Source organism: Brugia malayi, assembly GCF_000002995.4.
Source record: "Brugia malayi strain FR3 genome assembly, contig: Bm_007, whole genome shotgun sequence".
Lineage (NCBI taxonomy): Eukaryota > Metazoa > Nematoda > Chromadorea > Rhabditida > Onchocercidae > Brugia > Brugia malayi.
In genome coordinates this window covers 830,541-849,747 of record NW_025062284.1, presented here as the reverse complement: position 1 = coordinate 849,747, position 19,207 = coordinate 830,541, and the positions used below count along the sequence as shown (strand labels likewise).

The following is a 19,207-nucleotide window of genomic DNA, read 5'->3' as shown; positions in this document are numbered from 1 at the left end:
TAAATTTTTTTCATATGTCTAGAAAATTTTGCAACAAAAAAAAAAAAAAAAAAAAAATTAATTCAGTCATAATTGTAAAATTTTTACTTGAAGAATTTTCTCTCTACTTTGTTATTCCGATAGATCAGTCAAGTTTTTATCATTGTTAATTGCCGAATAATCATAATTGTACCTGTCTGCCTAATAATTATTCTAACTTGCACCAGGATTATTTGATTAGTAAACAAAGAAATAATTTTTGTTAATTAAAATTTATAAACAATAGCAGTGATATAATTTGATTGAGAACAAACAAATCCGGTTTATGCTTAACTGGACATATGCAAAATCCGGATTACTTATCCATCATCTATGATTGATAATAGGACTTTATAATGATTTTTTCCTGTTAAAAAAAAAAAAAAGCTTATCTTAGTAATTATGAAAAAAATAATTTTACATTAAATTTTAAATATAAGTTTATTTTTAACGAACAAAAAATAAAAATAAAAAAAAAAAAAAAAAAAAAAAACATTTGCTCAGTGTAACTCTTTCTGTTTTTTTTTAATTTTTTAATATTATTTATTATAGAAATTAATTTTTTATTATGCAAAAAGAAAAAGAAATATTCTTTAATCACTTTCAGTTTTTTTTAATGCAAATTTTAAAAATCATTTTTTTTTTTTCATTACTTATTTCATTCAAAATTAACTATCCTCGGACCTTTGACATTAATGATAATTGATTTGTATAAATTCTAGTAATTTTTAATAATGAGTATTATTTTTAGTAACAAGTATAATTTTTGTTGTAAATTACATAATTCGAAAAAAACAGAAAGAAAATCCATTTTCATCGTATGATTAATTATTCAAATAAAAAACAAGCAAGCATAAAACTGAAAAAAAAAAACCTGTTTTCCTGATCAAAAAGTAATATCCGATTTTCCATTGTTTTACTTCCAATTTCAATTATCTCAAATTGATGATATGATAATTTATCAAATGTTTATGAAATTATTTTTGGATTGCTATTAATTTTCTCATTTTTCTCTTGTTTTTTTTTTTTTGTTTTCTTTGAAATGAACAAGTTGATAAGATTAATTGATATAAATCATTATTTACATTTATTTATTTTTTGATAAATAAGTTATTTTTGTAAATAAGTTACTATTTTTTTGATAAATAATCTGATCATATGTTACTTTTAAATATTTAAAACTGTCATTTCATTATTGTAAAATTATATTAAATTGTCATTATTTTTATCAATAATAATTAAAAATTGTTAACTGTGTTTTTTTTTTTTTGCATTTTTATTTATCCAAATTTACAGATTGATTAAAAGTCGTAATTATTGTGATCGGCATTTTTTTTAATCTTTTATCTATCACAATCTACCATCGATTAATAACGAAAAAATGCCATTGACCTGTAGTGATTGCCCGAAGATATGTTGTTCCGTAATTATAGCTGTAAGTTTCTTTTTTTTTCCTTTTTCAACTAAATAATTTAATTATTTTATAATTTATATATTTCGCTTTTATTTTTACCATATAATTTATTCCTTCAAATTATTATACCTAAATCATCAAAAAAATAAGACTTTAAAAATTTGAAAAATTATCAATAAAATGATTTAATAACTCAAAAAATTTTTTCATTTGTTAAATTAAACATCGTAGTTGTTTCTCCGATAAAAAAAAAAAAAACACTTTTACATTTTTATTCTTTTGTTATTATTTATTAAATTCTTTTCTTTTGAATATGATGACATCATATAAGAGTTTTTCTCAATTTCCAATTTTTTTTTAAATGAATTTTAAATAAATTCAGGTTTTAGAATTAATCACTAATTCATCACTGCAAAAACCATTATTATAATAATTGTTTAAAAATAAAATATAGTAAAAACTGACACAATTAATTCTAAATTAATACCAATTGCGCCACTTATATTATTAAGCAATTAAATATGTGCAAATTGAACTGAATGCTAAAATGTTTGAAAGATTGAAATAAAATAACAAAAATTTTTTATGCACATATAAGAATTTAGTAAATTTAATTTATAAAGTTTTATAATCCAAAAAAAAAAATGACAAATTAATTTAAAATTCAGTATTAATAATTCATTCTATTGTGCTTTTTAAATTTTTTTTAGCTTCTATAAAGAAAAATTTTTTTTCTTATGTAAGCAAAACATTTTTTTTTTCATCTATTAAATTAATGATTAAATTCATGATAATTTTTGTTAATTTATTTTAAATTTTTAAATTTTTTTTTTGCTTTTAAATTAAATAATTTTTTTTTAGCCTAATGGTGTATTTTTTGAGAAAGGTTGCGGTACCGACTTGGTTATTAATATCCTGCTAACAATACTTGGTTATATATCTGGTTTGATATATGCTTGCTTCATTACCGTCAAATATTGATCGTTATTGAAATTTCAATTGATTAAAAAATATCGATCATTCATCAATTCATTTCATTTCTTATTTTTTCACACAATTATTCCTTAAAAATGCTGCGTTATATAAAAAATCTTCAAGAAGTAAATTTGAATGTTGAATATCGTTTTATTTACAATAGTACATTCATCATCATGTTGTCTATAAATCGGATTTCAGAAATTGAATCAGAAATGGTCAAAGGGTTTGGATGAAATGCAAAAAATGGCGAGTAAAATGAAAATACTGCATGAGTATGCAGAGAAAAACTTTGAAAGCTTGAGCGTATTATTGGATTGCTTGCATGGCCGAGAAATTAAACAGTTGGAAAATAATGAAAGAGAAGGAGATACTTTCAAGAAAATATGTGAAGAAGTAATGCAGGTTTGCTTCTTCTTTCGAGAAATTTTCATTGTTTTGTGGAGTTTCAAAACTGTTAAATAATGTTAAGATTGTTTTTTAAATCAAATTTTTGTCAATTTTGGGAGCTAAAAAGGACGGCTCAGCATTTTCGAATCAATGAGGAAGATATAAGATATCAAAGCTCAACTTTGCTTGAGAATTTGGATTTTGCAAGTGAAATTATTGCTGCAATAATTCGTGCTGCTGAAAATTTAACAAAGGAAAACGATGAACTGAAAAATGAAAATGCAGAACTCAGGAATAAGAGTTTTATATTGGAAAAAGATACGATTTTTGATATTTTCTAGTTAATAAATACGATCTATGAGTGCATAAGATGGAAAAAATAACCCCATTATTTTAATTAATATCAAATATTGCAAATCATTTCTATAACAAAACAAAAATAACTAGAAAAATTCCTCTTCAAAGATTGGTTTAATACTAAAATAATTGAAGTACTGGAATTGCTTGAAATTATCATTGTAATATATGCGGAATTGTAATATATTTAAATCTACTTTGCATATGATCCGGTTTTAGAATAACTGATGAAATTAAGCGTAATTTAATTTCTTCATCTCTTACAACATCATTCATTTTTTGAATTTTTTGCTTTATAAACGATTGTATTTCATCTATTTTATATTGTTCCTAAAATATTTAACACAATTTGACAATTGTACACGAGAATTTTACAATTTTAAATTAAAAAAAAAAAAAAAAAAAACTTTTTTTTCAATTCACAAAATTGTTATTTTAAAAATAACTATATTGAATCTAAGTAAAATTTGATTTAAAAAAATTTTTTTTAAAACATTAAAATTAGCAAGCAAACTTACAAATCGCTGTTTTAAAGCACGAATTTTATATGCTTCATACCAACGCATATAAAATAAACAATTTGAATGTGTATTATCATGAAATTTATTTGCTTCTATTTTCCTTTTCCGTTTACTCCATTTATTTCCGGTTGGTATTATTGAATGAATTTCACCTGGACAGAACCATTCCGAATCTACAAGCGCATCCTGAAAAAAAATTCAAAATTTATAAACGATTTAAAAAAATACCATATCACAAATTTATTAACTTAAATATAACCTAAAAAAAACAAGCAAAATGGGTTTTTTGGCTTTTCAAATTCGGAAATTATCATTATGAAATGATTTTAGGTTTAAAATATGTAATATTTTTTGAAAAAAATATAAAGTATGGTATATTTTTCCTTAATTGTAAATTGATAATACTTTAAAATCACACTTAAAACTTAAAATATATTAATTAATTAAATTTATTCATATTTCACTAACATTTAATTCAATGATGCTTGCCAATGATGAAGCATCCACTTCTGAAGCCATCACTGTGACAAGCCTTAAAGGAAAGCTAAATTATTTAATTAAATTTTAATCAGTTAATTAATTATGTAAAAATTTAATTATGAATTTAGCAATTTAACAACAGCTCACAAAGTACAAATTATAATTTCAAATTTTATACTTAATTATGTCATACGCATAAATCTACAACAACAACAAAAATGAATATTTGACAACAAGACAATGACAATTAAATGTAAGCATTGTCAGTTTCTTAATTTCTTAATATTTCTATTTGATATTATTTCTTTTACTAATTTTATTATTATTTATTACATAATTAGTTACTTAAAAATATGTGTTTTTTAGTTTTTAATTTTATGAGTTTTCGAAAGTTATTAAAATTTTTAAATCCATAATTTATAGTAATTAGTTTTAATTTTTAACTATTTTAAGTACTTCGTAATAATTAGAAATTTTTTCAACAAATTGTAATTTTAAAGCAAAAAAAAAAAAAAAAATTTAACTGCAACTAAATTACTTCTACTCTATGTACTAATTAATTAACAGAACAGAATGTAACTTACATACTTAGGGATTGAATTGAAATAGGATAACATAAATTAATTTTAATTAATTAATTCACTCATTAATTCAAATTAATATAGCAAATAAATATTTGATATTAGAAAAAAACAAATTAATTAATCATTTTGACAAATAGTTAGTATAAAATGAGAATTAAGGATTGAAATAATCAACTAACATCAATTTTAATAATAAGTAATGTATATCAATTCAATAAGTAAATATTAAGTAATAAGTAAGAAGTAATTGTGAAAGAAGAAAGTAAGTAATGATTAGATCTACTTGAGCAATAGTAGTAATAATAATAATGTCATTATTGGATCAATAAACTAATATATTTGTATGTGCAAGCAGATATGCAATTGCACTTGCAACTGCAACTGCAGCTGCACATGCGGCTGCAAGAAATATTTGCTCAATAAATGATTGGAAAAAGAAATCAAAATTTTACTTTTAAAATTTTTTATTAAATTTACTAAAATTTTCTTTGTACAACTCAACAAATTTATTAGCAAATATTATTTATCAAATGACAATTTTAAAATATTTTACTAAAAAAGTGTGCAAAAATAAAAATAATTCTATCATAAAATTTTATAAAAATTTAACAAAAAAAAGTTATAAAAAAAATTTGAACTCTCAGTTTTTACATAATTTTTAGCATATTACAATAAATTATATTTTTATTGTTATTTTCATGAAAATAAAATGAAAATCTAAAATAAATGTTAATTAGTAGCATAGGTGATATTTGAAATTTTGAACTTTCAGTTTAAAATTAATACAATTAATTAATTTCATATATTTTTATTTTGAAAATATAATGAAATAACAGAAATTTCATAGAATTGAATGTTTGTTTTATTTAGATATGATAGAGTTTATATTATTTTCCTTTATTTTTTATTGAAAGTTAAACTTTAAAATTTATTAATAATTAATTTCTTGTTATAAATAACATTTAAATAAACAAAAAATTAAAAAAAAAAATTGCGAGAAAAAAAGGAATTATAGAAATTTTAGACAATTTTTCATTTATTTTCATGAAAAAAATTAAAAATAAAGTTTAATACAATAAAAATATGTAATAAAATAAAAATATAATTTTTAGCATATTACAATAAATTATATTTTTATTTTTTCTTGAAAATAAAATGAAAATCCAAAATAAATATTAATTATTAGCACAGGTTATAATTGAATATTCAATTCTTTATCAATTAATAAATAGCAAATTTGCCGTTTCAAAATGATTTTTTAATTTTTAAAATTTATTATTCCACTTTTTTCTTTAAAAACTTTATCGATTTTTCATAATTTGAGATAAAAATAAATTTTTTGAAGAAAATTTTTACAATTATCATTCTAAATTAGCTCTTTCTATGATTTAGAATTGAGAATTAGATCTGAACAAAAGTGAAAAACAAAATTAAAACTTAAAGTTGAAAATTAAAATTTCAGTTATTTGTTCATGGGAATAAAGAAAAAAAATTTCCCTCTTTTAATTCAATTTTTCGATTATAAGTTAATTTTATTAAACAAGCAAAAACACTGTAATTAATTTAAACAAAAAAAAAAAGATGGAATTAAGATTTAATTAAAGTTTAAATTTATATTTAGATGTGAGAAAAAAAAAACTAAAATATGTATGAATTTTTAAAGTAAATCAAACAAATATGTATTAACTGAATTAAATGAAAATAAATAAAATTATATTATTAAATTCTCTTACATTTAAATTTCTCAAACAAATTATTGAACTATTTTTTTTTAATAATTAAATCTCTTTTAAATTTAAATTTTAGTGTTAAAAGGCTTCTATTATTAGCCATAAAAAAAAATTTGCCACATATGCTATCGATTCAATGACAATCGAAAAAATTGTTATTAATTTTTTTGCGCCTAAAAATTACTAAAATGATGATGTGATAAAGTTTTTAGTGAAAATTCAGAAATGTTCGGTCAGGATGGCCCCCATTCCGGTTTTATTCCGATCAGGAACACATTATACACTCAAATGTATAAGCGATAATCGCAAATCGTCTCCAAACCGAAATTTTAAATTCTGAATTTGGCAAGGTGACACCGTGCGGTTGGGGTAGTGTTATTCGAGATAAGGCAATGATTAATGTCTTATCACTTATCAGTTAAATTGGTTTTTCAGTTTATTCTCAAATATCTTTTACTTCCATTCCATTTTTAATTATTTCTTCACTTTCCTCAATTATAATTCATTATTTCATCTTATAAATTCTTATCAATGTGTGATATAACAATTTCTTTGTATCTTTGTTTTCTTACCATTTTTGCATTTTTTTTTTTTTTTTTAAAATATTTCCTCCAATCACCTGTACTGTTTCAAAAGATATTTTTTTTTTGTTAAAATTCGAAAATTACTGGATCACATGTAACTATTGTTAATAGCAAAGGAAAAATCTAAATGTATCAGTATCAGTTCAAATTTCAGCGTTTAAAATTTGCAATGAGAAATTGAAATAATGTTGCACTTCAGTAAACTATCAATGTTTTTCTTTCAATGTTAGTATTATATGTCATTTGTGAAATTATTTTGTTTACTTTTGCCAAATTTATTTATCCTTTACTTAATGAAATAATTAATTACTTATTTCATTGGTTACAATGATAGTATTTAAATTTATAATTTGGCATTTCATATCTTTATTCCTTTTGTCTTGTTAACATTTTAAAATCCTACTTTAATTTTAATTGCTTAATACTTACTTTAGTACTCATCGTAGAAGTTAACAAAGTTTAGCAAATTTAGCATTATCATTTGATAATGAATTATATTTAGGTTGGAGCGGAACGAATGATAAAAGAGTAGCATTTGCTATCTTAATGGTTTATTGTAATTGTGATGGAACGTGTAAAAGATAAAATATTCATTCGACCAATTGTTTATGGTAATACTGCCCATTATTTGGGTAAAAAACGCGAAGAAGATGGGCATACACATGAATGGACAGTATTCGTGAAACCTTACTACAATGAAGATCCATCAAAGTATATTCGAAAAGTACAATTCAAATTACACGATTCATATGCTAATGCAACACGAAGTAATTTATTTCTTTTTTTTTTTAATATTAGTTTTTTTTTTTTTTTTCTGTCTGGAATAACTAGCCTAATTAGATTATCACATTGTTATTATGATATTATAATTTTAGTTTGTAATCTAATTGTGCATTTTCATATGCTGAATGGCAAACTTTTAGTTTTGATTAGAATTCTACTTTTATCCAATTCTTAACGATTATAGTTTATGAATTGGAGTTAACTTATAACGTCAAAAGTGGACATGAAATTTAGAAGTTGTCATATAATATAGATACATAAGTGAAAATAGAAGAACTTTTGTTCTTCACAAAAATTTCTGTATTTGACATGAAATTATACTGCTATACATATATGAAAGAATATGAAAAATATAGAATATCACTGAGAAAGAATGCTTAATAATATGTTTAGTTTTATGCTATTTTTTAGTGGTCGAAAAACCGCCGTATGAAGTGACCGAAACAGGTTGGGGCGAATTTGAGATTCAAATTCGAATATATTTTGTCGACGTTAATGAAAAACCGGTAAAGATTCATTATTTTGCGTCATATTGTTTGAATTAATAATCACGAAATTTTGACTATATTTTATTTGGTCACATGTTTGCTGTCTAATTCCTTATTTACAGATAACACTATAGAAATACTGGGTACATTTCTAGTTTTAATTTCGTTGAAAATTTTTTATAGATGAGAAAAATGTCAATTGTACAAGAGAAAAAATTTGAAGAGGTAGAATACAGATTAGACCGTTTGCGAGAAAAAAGTGAACGATTAATAAAAGCGTGCTATGATGAGGATGAGGAAGTTGATGATCTTAAAAGTCAGATATCAGAATGATTGAATGCAAATCACTAACTTTAGGCTGATATGATTTGCTTTAGCAATAAGAAAGTGGAAATTTTTTGCTTTTAGCTTTTGCTTTGCCCATTTTTTTTTTTTTTATTTGCTTTTCTACACCAGAAATATCATGTAGGAATGAACCACCAGCAATTGGAATCGCGTAAAAAAAAAATAGTTTTACGTTACTTTTATAATCCTCAACATTACTCAGAATGCTAGTGGTTTAAAAATCAGTAAGGTAAGGGTTGAAATAATGTTTGTTTACATGATATATAATTTGAAACAGTTTTACATTTCCAGTGTTCAATTAAGATAAGTTTTTGTATTATGGATTATTATAATTTTATTTGATATTTTTTTGTAAATTATTTGAAGGTTCGCGAGATTATTTCGAATTTCACGACAATGCATCAAAAATTCTACATACTATAGCAACAGTTGATTACAAAAAATTTTTTCCATTCTTTTTTAACAAAAATGCATTTTTCCAAATTACTTCAATTATTTTAGTATTAAATCAATCTTTGAAGAGGAATTTTCTAGTTATTTTTGTTTTATTATAGTTTTATTATAGATTTGCAATATTTGATATTAATTAAAATAATTGGGGTTATTTTTTCATCTTATGGATTCATAGATCGTATTTATTACTTTTCCCTAAAAATTTTTAATTATGGTTATTTTTAGATATGTAGTCATGAATAGTTTAATTTCATTACAGAAATTGAATATTAAATGGTAGTAATGTCATTAGATAACTAATTTTGGTATAATTTATTTTATGCTATCACTTATTTTTATCATTTTGAATTTGCAGTTGTGCATCAAAGATTCTAGATTCTAATTTGTAAAAATTTTTTTGTGTATTCTTTGATACTTTATTGGGATTTTATATTTGCTTCTTTGTAAATAAATGTAATTTTTCTTGCTTAATTCAGCTTTCAAACGATTTGAAGTAATTTGGAAAAATGCATTTTTGTTAAAAAAGAATGGAAAAAATTTTTTGTAATCAACTGTTGCTATAGTATGTAGAATTTTTGATGCATTGTCGTGAAATTCGAAATAATCTCGCGAACCTTCAAATAATTTACAAAAAAATATCAAATAAAATTGTAATAATCCATAATACAAAAACTTATCTTAATTGAACACTGGAAATGTAAAACTGTTTCAAATTATATATCATGTAAACAAACATTATTTCAACCCTTACCTTACTGATTTTTAAACCACTAGCATTCTGAGTAATGTTGAGGATTATAAAAGTAACGTAAAACTATTTTTTTTTTACGCGATTCCAATTGCTGGTGGTTCATTCCTACATGATATTTCTGGTGTAGAAAAGCAAATAAAAAAAAAAAAAAAATGGGCAAAGCAAAAGCTAAAAGCAAAAAATTTCCACTTTCTTATTGCTAAAGCAAATCATATCAGCCTAAAGTTAGTGATTTGCATTCAATCATTCTGATATCTGACTTTTAAGATCATCAACTTCCTCATCCTCATCATAGCACGCTTTTATTAATCGTTCACTTTTTTCTCGCAAACGGTCTAATCTGTATTCTACCTCTTCAAATTTTTTCTCTTGTACAATTGACATTTTTCTCATCTATAAAAAATTTTCAAAGAAATTAAAACTAACAATGTACTCAGTATTTCTATAGTGTTATCTGATAATGTCACCAAATAATCTATAGTTATCTGATAATGTCACCCGAAAATGGTACGGTTGTGATATATTACTTTAGCAGTGTTGTAAATTGTTATGGAAAAACCTATTAGCTTAAGATAGATAAGATTGAAACTGCCAAATTCCACAACTGGACAGGTAGTTAAAGCAGACTGAAATTGCTTGAAATTATCATTGTAATATATACGGATTTACAATCCAAAGTATTACCTCTTTTAAGTCTGTGTTTTCTTTTTCCAATATAAAAATCGTATTCCTGAGTTCTGCATTTTCATTTTTCAGTTCATCATTTTCCTTTGTTAAATTTACAGCAGCACGAATTATTGCAGCAAAAATTTCACTTCCAAAATCCAAATTCTCAAGCAAAATTGAGCTTTGATATTTTATATCTTCCTCATTGATTCGCAAATGCTGAGCCGTCCTTTTTAGCTCCCAAAATTGACAAAAATTTGATTTAAAAAACAATCTTAACATTATTTAACAGTTTTGAAACTCCACAAAACAATGAAAATTTCTCGAAAGAAGAAGCAAACCTGCATTACTTCTTCACATATTTTCTTGAAAGTATCTCCTTCTCTTTCATTATTTTCCAACTGTTTAATTTCTCGGCCATGCAAGCAATCCAATAATACGCTCAAGCTTTCAAAGTTTTTCTCTGCATACTCATGCAGTATTTTCATTTTACTCGCCATTTTTTGCATTTCATCCAAACCCTTTGACCATTTCTGATTCAATTTCTGAAATCCGATTTATAGACAACATGATGATGAATGTACTATTGTAAATAAAACGATATTCAACATTCAAATTTACTTCTTGAAGATTTTTTATATAACGCAGCATTTTTAAGGAATAATTGTGTGAAAAAATAAGAAATGAAATGAATTGATGAATGATCGATATTTTTTAATCAATTGAAATTTCAATAACGATCAATATTTGACGGTAATGAAGCAAGCATATATCAAACCAGATATATAACCAAGTATTGTTAGCAGGATATTAATAACCAAGTCGGTACCGCAACCTTTCTCAAAAAATACACCATTAGGCTAAAAAAAAATTATTTAATTTAAAAGCAAAAAAAAAATTTAAAAATTTAAAAATAAATTAACAAAAATTATCATGAATTTAATCATTAATTTAATAGATGAAAAAAAAAAATGTTTTGCTTACATAAGAAAAAAAATTTTTCTTTATAGAAGCTAAAAAAAAATTTAAAAAGCACAATAGAATGAATTATTAATACTGAATTTTAAATTAATTTGTCATTTTTTTGTTTTGGATTATAAAACTTTATAAATTAAATTTACTAAATTCTTATATGTGCATAAAAAATTTTTGTTATTTTATTTCAATCTTTCAAACATTTTAGCATTCAGTTCAATTTGCACATATTTAATTGCTTAATAATATAAGTGGCGCAATTGGTATTAATTTTAGAATTAATTGTGTCAGTTTTTACTATATTTTATTTTTAAACAATTATTATAATAATGGTTTTTGCAGTGATGAATTAGTGATTAATTCTAAAACCTGAATTTATTTAAAATTCATTTAAAAAAAAATTGGAAATTGAGAAAAACTCTTATATGATGTCATCATATTCAAAAGAAAAGAATTTAATAAATAATAACAAAAGAATAAAAATGTAAAAGTGTTTTTTTTTTTTTTATCGGAGAAACAACTACGATGTTTAATTTAACAAATGAAAAAATTTTTTGAGTTATTAAATCATTTTATTGATAATTTTTTCAAATTTTTTAAAGTCTTATTTTTTTGATGATTTAGGTATAATAATTTGAAGGAATAAATTATATGGTAAAAATAAAAGCGAAATATATAAATTATAAAATAATTAAATTATTTAGTTGAAAAAGGAAAAAAAAAGAAACTTACAGCTATAATTACGGAACAACATATCTTCGGGCAATCACTACAGGTCAATGGCATTTTTTCGTTATTAATCGATGGTAGATTGTGATAGATAAAAGATTAAAAAAAATGCCGATCACAATAATTACGACTTTTAATCAATCTGTAAATTTGGATAAATAAAAATGCAAAAAAAAAAAAACACAGTTAACAATTTTTAATTATTATTGATAAAAATAATGACAATTTAATATAATTTTACAATAATGAAATGACAGTTTTAAATATTTAAAAGTAACATATGATCAGATTATTTATCAAAAAAAATAGTAACTTATTTACAAAAATAACTTATTTATCAAAAAATAAATAAATGTAAATAATGATTTATATCAATTAATCTTATCAACTTGTTCATTTCAAAGAAAACAAAAAAAAAAAAAACAAGAGAAAAATGAGGAAAATTAATAGCAATCCAAAAATAATTTCATAAACATTTGATAAATTATCATATCATCAATTTGAGATAATTGAAATTGGAAGTAAAACAATGGAAAATCGGATATTACTTTTTGATCAGGAAAACAGGTTTTTTTTTTTCAGTTTTATGCTTGCTTGTTTTTTATTTGAATAATTAATCATACGATGAAAATGGATTTTCTTTCTGTTTTTTTCGAATTATGTAATTTACAACAAAAATTATACTTGTTACTAAAAATAATACTCATTATTAAAAATTACTAGAATTTATACAAATCAATTATCATTAATGTCAAAGGTCCGAGGGATAGTTAATTTTGAATGAAATAAGTAATGAAAAAAAAAAAATGATTTTTAAAATTTGCATTAAAAAAAACTGAAAGTGATTAAAGAATATTTCTTTTTCTTTTTGCATAATAAAAAATTAATTTCTATAATAAATAATATTAAAAAATTAAAAAAAAAACAGAAAGAGTTACACTGAGCAAATGTTTTTTTTTTTTTTTTTTTTTTTTTATTTTTATTTTTTGTTCGTTAAAAATAAACTTATATTTAAAATTTAATGTAAAATTATTTTTTTCATAATTACTAAGATAAGCTTTTTTTTTTTTTTTAACAGGAAAAAATCATTATAAAGTCCTATTATCAATCATAGATGATGGATAAGTAATCCGGATTTTGCATATGTCCAGTTAAGCATAAACCGGATTTGTTTGTTCTCAATCAAATTATATCACTGCTATTGTTTATAAATTTTAATTAACAAAAATTATTTCTTTGTTTACTAATCAAATAATCCTGGTGCAAGTTAGAATAATTATTAGGCAGACAGGTACAATTATGATTATTCGGCAATTAACAATGATAAAAACTTGACTGATCTATCGGAATAACAAAGTAGAGAGAAAATTCTTCAAGTAAAAAATTTTACAATTATGACTGAATTAATTTTTTTTTTTTTTTTTTTTTTTGTTGCAAAATTTTCTAGACATATGAAAAAAAATTTATATTAAAAATATACGAAAAAAATTTATATAAACTTTAAATTTATATAAATGTAAAATTTATGAGAAATTAATGCAACGAATACAATTAATTAGTAATTAATTATTAATTAAATGATTACAGATGAATAGAAATTTGATCCATAATATATTAGAACATTGAAATATTGGAATTGATGAAAAATTCTTCAAATAATTAAAGTTTTTGTTCTGTAAATTTAAAAAGTTTTATCAAATGGTACGGCAAAAATAATCGTAAAAAATTAGATAGGATTTTTTTTTTTTTTTTTTTTATAATTTAATCTCTTTCAAATATAAATTTTAGTGTTAAAAGGCTTCTATTATTTGTCCATAAGAAAAAAAAAAAAAAAAAAAAAAAATTTGCCAACAATTTGAAAAAAAAATCCTAACAATTTGTAAAAGTTTTTGTATTTTAAAAACAAGGAAATAAATTGTAGTATTATGAAATTAAATTCTAATTAAGCGTTAGAACTATTAAAAAATAGCAATTCACTAAAAAAAAAAAAAATTATTTAGAATTTAATTGATTATTTTATATGCATTGCATGGGATCTGGTCATTTGCGATGTGGTCACTTGACAGCTCAAATTAAAAAAAAGAAGAAACTAAATAATTCACATTTATTTTTAGCAAAAAAAAAAAAAAAAATGAGAGGAAAGGAGGTGGAATAAAAAAGTTAAATGTATAGTTTGAAGACTAAATAAAATGTGTAATATGTAAATGTAAAGGATTGAAATTCATTCTCGATTTTACTAATTTAAAAAAAAAAAAAGAAAAATAAAACTATAATAAATCATATTCGTTTTCATTACTTTTAAACAAGAAAATAGAAGCATGGAACAATTAATGAATTAATTAGTTAAGTATTAGTTTATATTATAAAAAAAAAATCTTACAAATTTTGCATGAATGTTAAATGAGTTTAAATTTATAAAATTATCTGCCAATTTTGATAAACAATGTAATATTAGCAAAACGAATTCCTCCTAGAATAAAATCATAGTATTAGTTATCAAAAGTTAGAAAAAAGAATTTTAATAAGAAAAATTTAATTATACGAATTATAAATAAAATAAAGCTGTTAACTTTTTAAATTCTAAGAATTTTTGAAAGGTCAACTTTTTAAATTTTAAAAAAAAAAAAGTAAATCACAAACTGCTCATTTTTTAATTAAATTACAAATGCAATAGGCAAAGATTATATGAGAGAGAGAGAGAGAGAAGAGAAGGAAAAGAAATTGTATGTTTTAAAAAGTTCAAATGAATGAATTTAAAATTGAATGCTAATAAAAAGGAAAAAAAAAAGCATAAGGATTAATTGTGTGAAAAAAAATTAGAAATGAAATGAATTGATGAATGATTGATATTTTTTATCAATTGAAATTTCAATAACGATCAATATTTGACGATAATGAAGCAAGCATGTATCAAACCAGGTATATAACCAAGTAATGTTAGCAGGATATTAATAACCAAGTCGGTACCGCAACCTTTCTCGAAAAATACACCAATAGGCTAAAAAAAAAATTATTTAATTTAAAAACAAAAAAAAAACAATTTAAACATTTTAAATAAATCAACAAAAATTTAAATCATTATCATGAATTTAATCATTAATTTAGTAGACGAAAAAAAAAAAATGTTTTGCTATCATAAAAATAAAAAAAGATCCTTTATAGAAACTAAAAAAAAAAAAATTAAAAAGCACAGTGGAATGAATTATTAGTATTGAATTTTAAATTAATTTGTCATTTTTTTTTCTTTTTTTTTGGATTATAAAACTTTATAAATTAAATTTACAAAAATTCTTATATGTACATAAAAAATTTTTATTATTTTATTTCAATCTTTCAAACATTTTAGCATTCAGTTCAATTAGCACATATTTAATTGCTAGATAATATAAGTGGCGCAATTGGTATTAATTTTAGAATTAATTGTGTCAATTTTTACTGTATTTTATTTTTAAAAAATTATTATAATAATGGTTTTTGTAGTGATGAAACAGTGATTAATTCTAAAACCTGAATTTATTTAAAAAAAAAAATTGGAAATTGAGAAAAACTCTTATATGATGTCATCATATTCAAAAGAAAAGAATTTAATAAATAATAACAAAAGAATAAAAATGTAAAAGTGTTTTTTTTTTTTTTTTTTTTTTTTTTATCGGAGAAACAACTACGATGTTTAATTTAACAAATGAAAAAATTTTTTGAATTATTAAATCATTTTATTGATAATTTTTTAAAGTTTTATTTTTTTGATAATTTAGGCATAATAATTTGAAGGAACAAATTATATAGTAAAAATAGAAGCGAAATATATAAATTATAAAAAAATTAAATTATTTAGTTGAAAAAGGTAAAAAAAAAAGGGAAACTTACAGGTATAATTACGGAACAACATATCTTCGGGCAATCACTACAGGTCAATGGCATTTTTTCGTTATTAATCGATGGTAGATTGTGATAGATAAAAGATTAAAAAAAATGCCGATCACAATAATTACGACTTTTAATCAATCTGTAAATTTGGATAAATAAAAATGCAAAAAAAAAAAAAAAAAGCACAGTTAACAATTTTTAATTATTATTGATAAAAATAATGACAATTTAATATAATTTTACAATAATGAAATGACAGTTTTAAATATTTAAAAGTAACATATGATCAGATTATTTATCAAAAAAAATAGTAACTTATTTACAAAAATAACTTATTTATCAAAAAATAAATAAATGTAAATAATGATTTATATCAATTAATCTTATCAACTTGTTCATTTCAAAGAAAACAAAAAAAAAAAAAACAAGAGAAAAATGAGGAAAATTAATAGCAATCCAAAAATGATTTCATAAACATTTGATAAATTATCAGAATCATCAAATTTGAGATAATTGAAATTGGAAGTAAAACAGTGGAAAATCGGATATTAATTTTTGATCAGGAAAACAGGTTTTTTTTTTTTTTTTTTCAGTTTTATGCTTGCTTGTTTTTTATTTGAATAATTAATCATATGATGAAAATGGATTTTCTTTCTGTTTTTTCGAATTATGTAATTTACAACAAAAAATTATACTTGTTACTAAAAATAATATTTATTATTAAAAATTACTAAAAATTATACTTATTATTAAAAATTACTAGAATTTATACAAATCAACTATCATTAATGTCAAAGGTCAGAGGGATAGTTAATTTTGAATGGAATAAGTAATGAAAAAAAAAAAAAAATTTTAAAATTTGCATTAAAAAAACAAAACTAAAAATGATTAAAGAATATTTCTTTTTCTTTTCGCATAATAAAAAATAAATTTGTATAATAAATAATATTAAAAAATTAAAAAAGAAAAACAACAAAAAGAATTACACTGAGCAAATGTTTTTTTTTTTTTTTTTTTTATTTTTATTTTTTCTTCGTTAAAAATAAATTTATATTTAAAATTTAATGCAAAATTATTTTTTTCATAATTACTCAGATAAAAATTTTTTTTTTTTTTAACAGGAAAGAATCATTATAAAGTCCTATTATCACATCATAGATGATGGATCAGTAAGCCGGATTTTGCATATGTCCAGTTAAGCACAAAACCGGATTTGTTTGTTCTCAGTCAAATTTTCCGGATTTGTTTGTTCTCAATCAAATTATATCACTGTTATTGTTTATAAATTTTAATTAACAAAAATTATTTCTTTGTTTACTAATCAAATAATCCTGGTGCAAGTTAGAATAATTATTAGGCAGACAGGTACAATTATGATTATTCGGCAATTAACAATGATAAAAACTTGACTGATCTATCGGAATAACAAAGTAGAGAGAAAATTCTTGAAGTAAAAAATTTTACAACTATGAATAAATTTTTTTTTTTTTTTTTTTTTTTTTTTTGCTGCAAAATTTTCTAGACATATATGAAAAAAAAAATTTATATCAAAAATATATGAAAAAATTTATATAAACTTTAAATTTATATAAATGTAAAATTTATGAAAAATTAATGCAACGGATACAATTAATTAGTAATTAATTATTAATTAAATGATTGTAGATGAATAGAAATTTGATCAATAATATATTGGAATATTGAAATTGATGAAAAATTCTTCAAATAATTAAAGTTTTTGTTCTGTAAATTTAAAATGTTTTATCAAATGGTATGGCAAAATTAGTCGTAAAAAATTAGATAAGATAAAAAAAGAAAAAAGAAATATCATATTTTTATTGTTCATTTATCATGAAAAAATCATTGTTTTGCTTATCATTTTTTGGATGATAAGAAATTAATTTTAGTGATCAAATGATAAGGAATAATAATATTTATTGTGCAATTCAGTAACAATTATACTTTTATAGCATTAAAAATAATTAAATTTATTAAGACTTATGAATTTTGCGTGTTTTTTCAAAAAAAAAAATGCAAAATATTTTTTCTTTTTTTTTTTTTAATAGGAAAAGAAATTTAATCAATGCTTATCATTTTTTATCATGATTTTAGTTGCAATATTTGCAGTAATTTTTCCATTACATCGTTATGATAACAAAGAAAAGATTAGTCATTGAGTAAAATATTTTGATATCGACAATAGAGGAAGAAGAAGAAGCAATTGAATATTATTTATAATAATAATAAATAACATACTTTGATAAATTAAAAAAGAGAGAGAAAATTTCATTTACATATCATAATAATGATAACAATAATAATAATAATAATGATGATGATGATGATGATAATGATAATAATAACAATAACAATAATAATTAATAATAATAATAAATTAATAATAGTAATAATAATAAATTAATAATAATAATAAATTATTAATAATAATAACAAATTAACTTTTAATTAATAATTAATAATAACAATATATAATAATAGTAATAATAAAATTAATAATAACAATAAATTAACTATTTGATAAAAATTTAAATGATATCATCAACCTACTATCATTCCTTCATAATAAATTATTCAAATATTCAAATCATATTTTGAATAATCGCAGAACCGAGAAATGACATTTTATAAAATTTTCATTCTATAATCATAACAATAAAGCAAATGATAGCTTATCATTCGAATGAAATGTAAAAATTATCAATTTAATATTACAAATAAAATTGTATGAAATTTATTCGTTCTCTTTTTATTGATAGAATTCATCAATTTATCAAACATTTTTGAAAAAAAAAAAAAAAAAATCCACAAATTTTATTATATTTATATGTGCTGATGAATCATCAAATTTGTCATAAAAATTTTAAAAAAAAAAAAAAAAAAAAAACTGAAATCTTTTGAAGTGAATTTAAAAAAAAAATATATATATAAGAAGCAAAAAAAAAAAAAAAGACAAGAGAAAATAGCAGTAAAATTATTGTTAATTAATAAAATTAGATTGTAGAATTGAGGAAAGCAGAATTATCGATTTGAAAATGCATGCAGAAATGCAGTTTTGCATGCAGAAATGTATAATAAA

General features: G+C 21.3%; 4 protein-coding genes across 4 annotated transcripts; 1 reads left to right on the top strand and 3 right to left on the bottom strand.

Annotated features, from left to right (window-relative positions):
• Positions 1-2,966: 2,966 nt before the first annotated feature.
• Positions 2,967-4,194, bottom strand: Bm17098 (Uncharacterized protein; the record flags this gene model as incomplete). The annotated part of the gene is made up of 4 exons (XM_043082729.1): positions 2,967-3,034; positions 3,352-3,484; positions 3,673-3,861; positions 4,144-4,194. 4 exons carry the CDS (start codon positions 4,192-4,194, stop codon positions 2,967-2,969), a joined length of 441 nt encoding a protein of 146 aa, XP_042938663.1.
• A 3,424-nt stretch (positions 4,195-7,618) lies between these two features.
• On the top strand, positions 7,619-8,657 carry Bma-gfl-1.2 (Uncharacterized protein; the record flags this gene model as incomplete). The annotated part of the gene is made up of 3 exons (XM_043082728.1): positions 7,619-7,820; positions 8,248-8,342; positions 8,508-8,657. The coding sequence occupies 3 exons, from the start codon at positions 7,619-7,621 to the stop codon at positions 8,655-8,657; spliced, it is 447 nt and encodes a 148-aa protein (XP_042938662.1).
• Positions 8,658-10,116: 1,459 nt separating this feature from the next.
• Bm11659 (Uncharacterized protein) lies at positions 10,117-11,048 on the bottom strand (the record flags this gene model as incomplete). Its single annotated transcript, XM_043082727.1, has 3 exons — positions 10,117-10,266; positions 10,558-10,704; positions 10,881-11,048. The coding sequence occupies 3 exons, from the start codon at positions 11,046-11,048 to the stop codon at positions 10,117-10,119; spliced, it is 465 nt and encodes a 154-aa protein (XP_042938661.1).
• Positions 11,049-15,121: 4,073 nt separating this feature from the next.
• Positions 15,122-16,164, bottom strand: Bm17096 (Uncharacterized protein; the record flags this gene model as incomplete). The annotated part of the gene is made up of 2 exons (XM_043082726.1): positions 15,122-15,241; positions 16,111-16,164. The coding sequence occupies 2 exons, from the start codon at positions 16,162-16,164 to the stop codon at positions 15,122-15,124; spliced, it is 174 nt and encodes a 57-aa protein (XP_042938660.1).
• Positions 16,165-19,207: the final 3,043 nt, after the last annotated feature.